The 12415-nt window shown below is 36.6% G+C and overlaps 1 protein-coding gene across 1 annotated transcript in view; it reads left to right on the forward strand.

Annotated features, from left to right (window-relative positions):
* Positions 1-12415, forward strand: part of LOC308176731 (uncharacterized protein) — a 583853-nt gene that overhangs the window by 472686 nt on the left and 98752 nt on the right. The window contains exons 29-30 of the mRNA XM_080552863.1: positions 3706-3811; positions 6919-7026. Coding sequence (XP_080408989.1) covers positions 3706-3811; positions 6919-7026 — 214 coding nt within the window. The remainder of the gene's footprint in view (positions 1-3705; positions 3812-6918; positions 7027-12415) is intronic.

The raw sequence follows: 12415 nt of genomic DNA on the forward strand, positions 1-12415 counted from the left end.
TCTAAAAGTACTGTTAAGATTAGAAGGATTATGTACTCCATTCTCACTGTTTAATAGTTCACGAGTAGTAGATTGAATATTACCACGTATGAGAGAGATTGCAAACCTCTTTTATTGATCTGCTCTCAAAACACACATTGAACAAGTATGACACAATGAAACAGATCAGTTCTCTTCCTGTGTTAGGCAGGGACATGACTTTACGAGATCCTTTTCTACCTTGCCAGCACATGGGATGGAGATACCTCTAGAAATGAAACCTGCTTTAACACACAACTAAATTTTGCTTAGGAGTGGGGCTGTGATTTCCAAATCAGAAATATTGGCCATTTGGACTGAATATGAAATACAGGCTTTGTGGATGTGATGGCTCTTCTTCACACCTGGCATGTGACTATCACTGCAGACAAACATACCTTTAACTGGTGAAAGCATTACAGGGCTTACAGGCGGACATGAGTATCAGTCTGACTGGTGGAGCACCTACACCCTGAATCTGCACTGTTAGTTAAAGAGTTGTGGTTCCTGGGGAAGACTCCATTTTTGGTACGCAGTGTTCATTCACTGCTGGGGGTTGCGCTTGCTGGGTTGGTGGCCATGCACGCTACAGACAGTGCTCTGCTCCTCCGTGCTGGGAGCAGGCAGCATCTGGGCACCAAGGGTCCTGTCTGCATGGCCCTGTCCCCACATTGCTGGTCCCACCCCACCAGGTCCAGCTCAAGCATCCCCACAGGGTGCCCATCTTGGGGGGGTCACCAGAGAGTGTACTCAGCCCCACAGTCCTGCTTATCTCAATGACCATGCTCTTTGTTGTGGCTTTTTTAGGTTAATAAAAATGAGAATAAAACACAAACTGCCATTTAGGAGAAGAGGGTTCTTGCTGAGTGTCACATCACCATTTATAAGAACTCAGGGTTTCTCGTCATACTATTGACAACTGTGAGGCTTGCTGTGGATGATTAAATTTCTAACACCTAATTTGGCTTTAAAGGAAAAAATTGAGGCCTCATTAAATCATACGGAACATATCCAAGAAAAACTGAAGGGAGGAAAAAGGCCAGTGACATGGAAATGTGATATCCACAAAAAGTGCCTAATTACAAGCAGGTTAGCCATAGAAATGGCCAAGCTAGACAACTACATATATTGTTGGGGTTGCCTAGGGGCTATGCTGGCAGCAGCTATGTTTGAAGAAGGGCAGTAGTAGGTCTGCTGTTAGCATCCTCTTACTTTTGTTAGATCAGGTATTTTGCTGGTTTGGTCTACACTTCCATATTTTGTTTATTTTATTTTATTATTTTATTTTATTTTATTTTTCAGAACATTATCTATACATTTTCAGAACATTATCTATACATTTCCCTTTCCATTTTATATATGAATTTAAGTGGATAAGCATTTGTGGGCTCCTGAAACCCTGATATTTCTAGAGGTTGACTTTCTTTGGTATTTGGAGTGTGATATAAGAGTTCAACCTTGTCTGTCAGGATCTTATGTTGACAGAGCCCAGAAATACTGACAAGAGGCACCTAAATAAATGTAGAAAGTAGATCAACACATCAGTGAAGTGGCAAAATACTTACTTAAAAGCCTACTGGCAAGCTTTTGGGTTGGTGATCTCAGGCAAAGCAGAGCACAGATGAGGTTGGATACTCCTGTTTTCACACTCCTTTTACATTAGCCCCGTACCAATGTCAGTGGATTTGCTTCTCATTTATTTAGCAAAATAACTGATGATTTCACCTTGTGTTTCTCTATAGACCCTCACAAGAAAGACATCAGCACTGCAACCCAAGGAAAAGCAAACGCAGAGCAGGCGTCTGCCCAGGAGCCCTCACTGGGGGGGATCCCCAGCAGCTAGAAACCATTAGAGCCTCTACTCCAGCAGTCACTTTATTAATTGATGTTGGTTTTCCTGTGCATGATGCACAGATGGCACAAAAGTTGGGGAACAGTAATGATTGGAATAAACCGACCAAATTCATTCTTGACTGAATTTCAGAGCGTCCTTATTTTTCTTGTAGCTTATGGAATGTATCAATAATGTATTAATACAGCCATCCATAAAATCCTGCTGTTTGCTTCCCATAAAACAGCAGTGTAGTAAAGAGAACACTGAAGATGTGGTGGTATTATTTTTATCAGTCTCTAACAATCTGTGCTGTAAGGAGCGTGTTCCATCTTATTGTAATTATTCTAGAACATGCACCTATGCATACAATGGTGGTATTGGTGCTACTTGCATATATTACCTTAAGTGATTAATTAACCTTAATTCCTTGTTTTTTGGAGTATTGGCAAACTGCATAATAGCACTGGTAATGTAGCACTTGATCCCACTTCTGCTTAACTTAGTGTCCTCTAGTTTTTGAACATTGCTGAAAGTGTAGAAATACAATTCCTAATCATTCACTTAGCAAGTAGACATTTAATTAATAGTCTTTATATTTATCAATGTCACAAATCGTGTATTCCATGTCAAATACTCTTCTGTATAATAATTTTGCAAATTACATGAAAATTGTTGAAAATTAAAAATACATCTGTTAAGGTGCTGCTTGAAAATGAGCAAAAGAGAAATCAGCTCCTCCTCCTTCATTGGCTGAAACCTAGTTTAATGTACTCACATTGTAAGTGTTTTAGGAACTTATTTTTGTTTCAATTATCTTGCATGCCATGAACAAACCATTGCCTATGACCCCTCAGTGAGTTGGTTTTCCAGTGCATTGCCCAAATTTCAGTCTATTTTGACAGACTTGTGTGCATTTTGGATGGTGCCATAAGGTTGTTTTTAGTTCTTTTTAAGCTCAGTGTTGATGATCTGGAAAACTTGTATTTACATCATAAGTTGCTCTCTTGTGTATCACATCATTGCTATTAATTGCATTTTTGCAGTAGCTAGTGGGAAAAATACGTGAAAGAGACTAATAAGAACACAGGCACAATGTATATTAATTTTAATTATTTACTTTTTCAGGTGAGTTTTCTCTTGTATCCTGGAAATGTAGTAGCTACTTGAAACTAGACTTCTGGTTTATCTTGGTAGTTATATCCAATTCATGCCTATTAGCCATGTATTCTTCCAAACTTTGGAGATTTATGTTTTTCTTGTAGGCTTTAATTAGTTGGTAGAATTTTCATGAAAAGTCATTAAAACTCAACTCTATACATAACTGTTGTCAACCACCTTCTTTTTTAAACAAGCAATTGTTAGTAAATCCTAGAGTCCCTATTATAGATGAGATTTGCCTTCTATTAGATACACAGATGCTCCAAGTATTTTAGGAGAAAATAAAAAGCCATTGATTAATCATTCAAAAGAATGGACCTTGATCTTTTATGCTTTTATCTTATCTGAATACTAGTGAGTATACCAAATCAGATTAAAGGAGGAATGTTGGTCTCTTATCCCTTAGACTTGGTGAAATCTGGGCTTATCTGCTGAGAGTCAGCTATATTTGTGCTTCAAAATCCAAACATCTGTTTTCAGGCAGTGTTTTCTTTTTTTATTAACCTCCATCTCAGCCCAGCATCTGTGCAGTAATTCTGTATCACAATTCCAAAGGTTTTAAACATACAACAAATGACAGAGATCAATCTAATAGCAAGGTTATATGGTCACCTCTGAATATGGAGGGGAATAACAGACAAAGCAAGAACAGCTTAGTGTGAAATTCAGTTCTATTCCCTTTTATTTCCCCACAGGCTCTTTCATTTTTAGTGGAGACATGTCCTTCTGACATCTTCATGAGAAATTGTGGATGCAACTTCATGGTGCCACAGGCATTCAAGCATTTTTACTTTAAAAACAGTAAGTCATACTAATTCAGGTGAATTAAATGATAAATAAAGTATTATACTATGGTATCCCACAGAGACATGTACTATCAGTAAAAACAATCTTAATTTTTGTGGTTATACTTATTTCTGAAAGAGAAGACAGAGGTGTCAAAAACGTAAACCAAAGTAGATAATGTTGTTTACCTGAATTAATGGGCATTGAAGCCAAAGTAAACATTATAATCATATCCTTTATGGCAGTAACACATAGAATAAATGCTTCTTTGTTTATTTATTATTTTGCTCAAAAATTTTACCTTGTCTTTCTGCAGATTAATTATCAGTAATGATTAATAATTACATTTTTTTAAAAGATTTTTTTTCTAAAAGTTAAAATAATGAACACATTTACGAGCTCTTGTCTTAATATTTTTTAAAAACTATTAAAAATAAAAAGGATATATTCAAAACTGTCTGCTTTAATTGCTTGTAGTGTTCAGTATGCCTTTTGTACATTTTCCAGTTGCTACACTGTTAGTAAAGTTAGGGTCGCTGTTTTGAAGCTGTAGAAATAATGTTTTAAATGGCTTCACAATATGATGCCTGTATTTTCAGTGTGGGGTTCTAGTTCATAGCAAACATAAGTATCTTTTCAAAACCTCAGATGTTTCAAAATATCACTATGCTTGCAGGCAGATCCCTATTTAGGCAACCAGTGTAAATCAGTGTATGCTGAAAGGTTAATCTTGAAAAACTCTCATGAACTTAGGTGTCCCAGTTTAGGGTGCTGGGTATTATTGATTCAGATTAATAACAATTTACACATCAGGCAGGAAAGACAATGCCTCCCAATTATGATCAAATACTTAGTTATTAAAAAATGCTGTGAATCATTCTGAGAACAAAATAAGACAGTTTATTTGTGGAGAAAAATTTTATATCCCAGCAAAGATATTCTTTGACTACTGAATGCTTTCTGTAGTGATTAGCAATATTTTTCATGAAAAGGTATAAATTTTCTTCCAGTCTTGAAATACTATTCCTGGACATTTTATTTATTATCTGTATTTATTGGGGAGAAAAAAAAAAAAAAAGTAAACATAGCAAAATTGTAAGTATTTAATATAGCTGAGAAAAAAAAAATCCTTAACTGTTTTCTTGTGTGTATGTTGTTTTTCTTTTATTCATTGATTTGTGTGTACTAGACCAGAAAATCTCAACCTGATGTCTCTTGGTGACTCACGGCCATTTAAGCTATTGAATATTATTGGTCAGTTCCCTTGTTTCAAGGTATTAAATTAAAGTAAGGCTGTGGGGCATTCCTGTTCTTTTGAATTGTGCATAAATAAAGAAGATACAATAGATTTTATACTCTGTACCTCTACAGTGCTAACGTGCAAAATACTGTCCAATTTGTTGATGCATTTTGAAATAATGTAATTAAAGCAAAGCATCCTAATATAAAATATATATATTTAAAAATCATTCAGTCACATAGAGATATTTACCCAGGTTTTTATTCACTTGATGGGGTTTAACAAACAACCTGCAAGTGTCATGAGACCCTGTTAGCAGTATCAGTGCTGTTTCCCTGTCCATCATTGGCAGCAGGACTTCAAAACACTTGTGGTGGGATCAGGGTGCTTTTCAGATGCTCAGGTGTCACCTGTGAACTGGTAATGGACGTGCCTAAATTCTTAACTGCTTTAAAGGATGCCCCTTATCTCTAAAAGTGTTTGAACAATGCAAGCAGAAATGGCTACTGCGATCGCTGCAGCTCTAGACAGCTTTCTACTACAATTTTCAAAATTGTTTAAGTAGGAAAGGCTTCATTTCTAATGAACGTCTTGTCAGACAATACACCTGGATGAAGGCAATGTTTTGAGGCACATGATTTTTTGAGGAAAGCAATTGTGACAAAGCTATCTAAAAAGCATTTCTCTCCTCAGCCCCTCCTCTGCACCAGGAGCTCTGGGAATCCCTCACTTGATGTATTTGCAGGTACTGTGTTTCTATAGCTCAGACCAAACCAGTCCAAAAAAGCTGTCTCTGGTTCCTATAGGGAATGCAGACTTTCTTATTGCTTCATTTGGGGGATGGACGTGCCAGTGTCGCCTCCGCTGCTATCACTGATCCTCTTTGAAAAGGATTTATTTTGGTTGTTTGTGCTGGTAGGCATGAAAACACTTTACTACGAAGAAGCGGAGGGTAATCTTTACAAAAGATACCTGACTGCTTATCCAGCAGATACAAACACCTATGTGCCAGATCTCCACAGCTGCGGTCAAGATGGACTGAAGTGCTGCTTGTCGTGCACAGCATGCCATATGATGGGGATTTTCTCAGAGGAGGGTTAAGGGAAGGAAAAGAGAAAAAAATAGTATCTGCTTTTTTCCTTTACATCTTACATAATTTTTATCTACTTGTTTTTCATTAGTTTGCTCCCATCCTACTGAGCATGGGTGACATAATGAGATGTGTCACTCCACCCAGCACTTCAGTATTATTTTTGGTCCATGAATAGTAGAATTAAGTTGTGTTTCAGCTAGCACATGTATAATAAGCACCAGCACACGAAGTCCATGTCTGCAAGTCTTCGCCTGAATTTATGAAAAATAGTCAACAATATAAACTTGGCCTCTTTGGACAGCAAAATTTCACCTCAGTGATAATAAGTTTCCATAAAATGACTTTTCAGCCATTCAATAAGATTAACGTAAAGGCAGAATGAGTTCTTTACTTCTAAAATTCCGACAATGCATTCATTTTGAGTGGTATTAGAATGGAGCTTTGTACCTTTCCTTTTCATGCCTATTTAAATAAATACCTGAAGAAAAGTTGAGCATTTGAATTGACATATGTGGGTGGAAGGTTTATGGAATGTTTTCACTTGTTTAGATCCTCAGTGTGATTTCAAAAGTATTCCAATAATTTCTGTGGTGTTTAACTAGGGGTGCTTCTGGCAAACTAATACCCATTGCACACAGCACTTCAACCTTCAGGCAGCAGCAGTGTTTAGCAGTGTTTTATGGGTAATTTCTTACTTCTACCCGCTGTTACCAAAATGATCCATTTCTTTAAAGCTGAAGCCATGTCAGATGGTATTGTGTTCACACACCGTTATTTTGTCGTGCTCAGTGACAAGTCCCCCAGTGGAAGACGATGGCCGTGCTGTACTGAAGGCTCCCGCTGCATTTCTAACCACAAGTGAAACTGCACATGGGCTGGTGGCTGTTCTGCCTGCAGGTATGTACAGAGCAGCTCTGAAAAAGCACAACACATTTGCCAAGCTGAACCTGGTGACAGAGTAATGTTATTGCTTAACTTTCAAGAGAAAGTGCTTTTTGACATTTTTATGCCATGAGACCTGAAGTCACTGGAACAACTTGTTACATAAGGGTAGAAGAGTATTAAACCCAAAAGCATGTTTGCTGTCCTCACACATAGCTGTAATTGCACATTGTTCTGGAACTGGGGAAGCAGATAGGGGAACTGAAGCCTATGGTACCTGTCTAAACCAGCAACCACTGAGCATCCTTGCGTAAAGGTGACGAGTGCATAGGACATGTGCACCTTGAAAGAGTTTGAGGAGCCCCAAGTTTGATTAGAGGTCCCAGACAGAGCTCCTCGGGCAGCGGCTGCACAGCTGAGCAGGCCGTGGCTGCCTGCAGAGCAGTGCTGCACTCTCCTCACAGCAGTGGGAGCAGAACAGCACCTAATCTGTATGCTCACGTAACAGTACAGAAAACTGTAGCTCAAATACAAGCATCACTCCATATGTGCACAAAATTTTATTCCTTATATTTAGGAGGAGATCATGTTATCATGGATGTAGATGAATAGTTTGACTACAGACCATTTACATTAACACCATCCCTAGCAAACACCTCTCATTCCGTCTGTTGTCCTCTGCCCCTCCAAGCAAACACATATTACTATTTTTTCAACAATTACATGATTTGCAAATTGAAGTGAAACCTCCAAAAGGTTTGGCAATAGCAAAAACTGTCTTCAGACTATTCAGCAGAAGTACAATGAAGCAATATTCAAAACTAGCTTATGTAATGGCCCGTCTGTGCTTTGTTTGCTTTTTCTCTCTTCAAACTAGTGGCATTATTTATAAAAGGACAGAAAGATTTGCCCCCAGTGCCATAAAACTTTAATCCACTGCATAAAAGAAACAAAATAATAAAGACAATTGGAAATGTTAAGAGAAGTAATGAAAGGAGGAGTTTTTAGATTTTAATATGAAAATCACACAAGAGACAGTTTTTCTGCTGCACATTATCTACAGTAGCTTTCATTACTGCTATCCAGCATCCAATTTGTCATCTCTAATCAGGCATCTTTATTTTATATTTTTTGCATGCTCAAGAACCTTTCCAATTACTCTCACTAGATGAAGAATTTCATGCCTTTAAGACACTTTTCTTATGTGGAGAAGAACAACTTCTCAAGCAAGTTTTCCAAAATTGTGAAAGCCTCCTGATAGCAGTAATTTTAAAGAATGACAGTATAGGTGGAATATTCCTGTCTTTTTTCATTTCTTTTTAGTCATGTGTTACTTAATGTCTTTTTATTATATTAGAATATTTCATTTTGGAAACTAGCTGCACATGAAATCCTAGGCTTCTCAAGCTACTTTTACCATTTGGATTCAAAGTGAAGCAATTTTTACTGCATCGTTTCTCCTTTGTTATCTTGTCTTTCCATCAGATTCTCCATTAGCTCAATTATAGGACTGCTACAATTTTTACTGCTACTATTATGTAGGCACTATTAAATCATTTGCTATTCTCCAAAACATATTTGTGTATAAAGGTCTAATTCTGAAAGGTTGAAAACTCATCTCAGCATTATCACACTGGTAATCAAAGAAGTAATTGCACAAAATAATGCAGAATAAGATGCACAGCAATTCAGCTTTAGTGATGCAATCTATTTGTGGTTGTAAAAGATAATATTTGTTTATATGGTTGGTTATTTTTCTTCCTGTGATTACCTTGAGATTTTCAATGTGGAAATAAAGAGAACTCGTAGCATAATACGAGACACTGCTGTAAAATTCACATCATATTGGACATCGAGTAATTTAATTGATATGTTTTAATAAATTGTACCTTGGCCAAGTGATGAATATTTGCGCTGTGCGCCAATGAGCTTCATGGAGTCTGTTGCTCAATCCACAGGGTAGCAGCCAATGAATAACTGCTGCAAATGTCTCCCTAAGCAGAGCGAGCTGGACCTGGTGCAGGTTCAGCAGACCATGCTTTCCTCCTTGCCACAGCACTCGCCATTTGCAGATGGGTGTGAGGAATCAAAGGAGATTTGAATTGCCTCAGCTTAACCTTTTCTCTCCCATCTGTTGCAATTCAGAGTATTCGTAGTCATAGTGTTTACTGCTAAAATCTGTCAGGTGTTTCACGCTTTGCAAAAAGCTCTGTGCAAACAACTGGGTATGTCATTATCACACAAATATTAATTGCTCTGTTGCGGTACAAACAGACTTATTGACATTTTGGCTCTTCCAATGAAAGACATGAAGTGGGTGGAATTAACTGTTTGTAAGCAGGAAAGGTCCCTATGGGGACAAATTTTCTTAGAGAACTGAGAACCTGCTAAACCTGTTTGGGTCAAACTGATACAGGGAAAGAGTGATTCCAGTTATACTCTCTTAGTGAAATACATCAAATTTTCACCCTAGTAAGCTTGCACGGTGTATGAATCATTGTAATATTGGGCATATTGAGGTTGTGGATTTGCATGATTTAGCCAATTTTCATTGAATGATTCTTTCATGAATTTACTTATTCTTTTTCAGTTCACAGGTCTTCAGAGTAAGACTCAGCTTACCACATGGAGTAGTAAGCTAATGCTTAGATTTCATTCACGCACTTCAAGTAAAAAAATGTTTACCCTGCACGTTCATATTCCTGTCAGCTTTGAGAGCAGCAAAGAGCTAAGGTTGTAGTTCATTAGCTAATACCTTGTAGCATTATGAAAATTAAAGAACAAACTTCAATAGAATGTAGACATTGTCCCTTACATATGGTAAGATATAATGTATTGCGTAATACTAAGCTGTTAAATATAATTCAAGGTAATATATCTTTAGCTGTAAGAGGTTGTTTAGAGTTGTAATATCATAACAAATAAACAGGGAACTCTGTCAACCAGTGCATAATGGTTTAACAGCTGATATAAGTTCTAATTAAATCATCAAGTAAAATAAAAGACTACTTATTATAGTTTTTATACATGGAAAAGTAAACATTTGTTCTTTATTCTGTATGTTTGCAGAGCAATGTGCCCCAATCACTCAGATGCATGTTTTTTGAGAAACTGTTGAGCCCTAAATCTGCAAGATATATGTTGAAATTGCACCATTTTAAGGTAGGCGAACGTGGCTTCCTTAGAGAAATTCTTCTACTTCCATTGCAGAATTAGACACTTTGCAGTTTAGTTCTTGTGTTTATAAAAGGCAGAGACAAGTTTTTTCATATGTAAAGATTGTAAAACATGGTTGAATTCTGTTCTTGGATATCTATACACTTTTTATTTCTTTTGGTGAACATAGTGTGGAAGGTGTATAAATGTTGCATGAGTCTCCAGGAAATGCACTGAAGTCATTTGGGCTCTGTTTCATGAGATTAGTTTAGTCTAGTATCTCTGTTTTACAAAAAAACAAGTTGCCTATGGAAGACTTAGGCATGAGGGTCAGTCAAAAATGAATGATCGGAAATAATTGCATGGATGATAACGTATTAGATAGGTTAAAATGTGAATGTAGTTTGTGTACTTATAAAACTGCACGTGTTGCAGCCTTGTATTGCCTGGTCTTGAATCCACACTTCAAGGATGAAATCTGTCCTTTTTTGCCATTGATTTTGGTGGTCTCGTAGTTTCTCCAAAGATGAATAGTGTTGGAACAATATGCTGATGTTAAACACTAGTGTCATCACTAAGAGGGTTTGCTCATAAAGGTCAAATAAAAATATGTCAACCCTCTTTGATTAATAATCCATGCTGTTAGTAGATATTGATTACAGTTAAGAGCCTGTGGTTAAGAGGCAATTTAAATTATCTTCAAGCAACAGTACAGGAAATAAGAAATAAGATTCATTTCAAGGTAGATGCTAACAGCAACCATTGTTGTGAAACCCCAGTTTGAGGAAGGGGAGATGGTTACAGGAGATTTACCCATTTTGTATAGGCTGACTGCAAGCACTGGTGGAAGAATCATGAAAAAATAATGACCAGCCATCTGTCTTACTCTGCCTGTGGTAACAATTATGACAGTATGAATATCCAGGAATATTTTGAGCCTGAGTTCAGATCAGAGTGTGGCCCTCAGCTTTTGATATCTGAATGAATAAGTACTTTTGCTTCAAGTACTGTAGGGAAAAAAAAATCCACACACACACACAAAACATCAACAAACAGTAATCCCACACCACCCTATCAAATGCTTTTTCAAAGTTTTTTTTTTTAGGCAAATGTTCTTGAAATAAAAACAAACAAAATCTTTACTACCCATTTAGGTCCTAGGTATGGTAATAGGTATTTCTCATTCTGCTGTTTATGGACAATAATGATTTTCACTCAACAAATTTTGTGTCACTCATTTAACTGTATCAGTTTCAAAGTTTGTATATAAAAGTTCTTTTGTATAAGATTTGCAGATATTTAGCAAATATTTTATAGCACAATTGAGCAGGGAGACCATGGATCTTTGACTGTTTACAAAAGGCAAAGCTGTGCTGTTAAATCAGTTATGAACTATTGCCTCCCCATTCTAACCATTTCTATTTGCAATTCCTTGCTAGTAAGTATGTAACTCAAAGGAAAAGCTATAACTGCCCAGATTGCATAGTGGGAAAGTCTTACACACTTTTAAACATTTATTTAATTAACAATTTAACAATTATTTAATTAACATTAGTTGCATAGAGTCATATAAAGTCATCTGCTGTTCTGTCAATGTAGAGAGTTTTGCTGTTTCTAAATAGATGTATATAGCATGTTAAGCTTACAATTTTCTTTTAATAAAGGTATGCATTTTTCAATGTCTATTTCTATTGCAAATCAAATATTGATTGTGCCACTAGAACTTCTGAAAGCAAATCCAGAATGATAGGATGGATGTATTAGTTCCTGTAATTGATAATTAAATCCGAGTATGTCAGCAGAGGGACTAAATTGAGTATAAGAGTATTTGATTTGTTATAGGTTTTTGTGGGTTTTGTTCATTTTGTTTGTTGGCTGTTTTTGTTTGTTTGTTTTTTGTTAAGCAGTGCTAAAAGTGATCTCAGGCAATAAAACAGCATCACCTGAGAGTAGCTTTTTGTGTATCTTACAGGAAAGGACAGCTGTCGTGGGAGGTGTATAATCAACCCTGCAAAATCTTGAAATACCTTTCAAATAAGCAAGTGTAATATTTGTATGGGTATATTTGAAGACAGGTAAGCAGCGAGCTGACATAATTGGATTTGAAAGTTTTCAGAATGTAGACTGAGGATCAGATGCTAAATTTCAAGATTTTACTTATAAAATTAGGCATGTATGTTGGGAAGATGTTAAAAAACAAAGGGAAAAAAAAACTTCTTGGGGAAGAAGAATGGAGCTGTAAAAGGGG

Source organism: Anser brachyrhynchus, assembly GCF_964034855.1.
Source record: "Anser brachyrhynchus genome assembly, chromosome: 12".
NCBI classification, from domain to species: Eukaryota; Metazoa; Chordata; class Aves; order Anseriformes; family Anatidae; genus Anser; species Anser brachyrhynchus.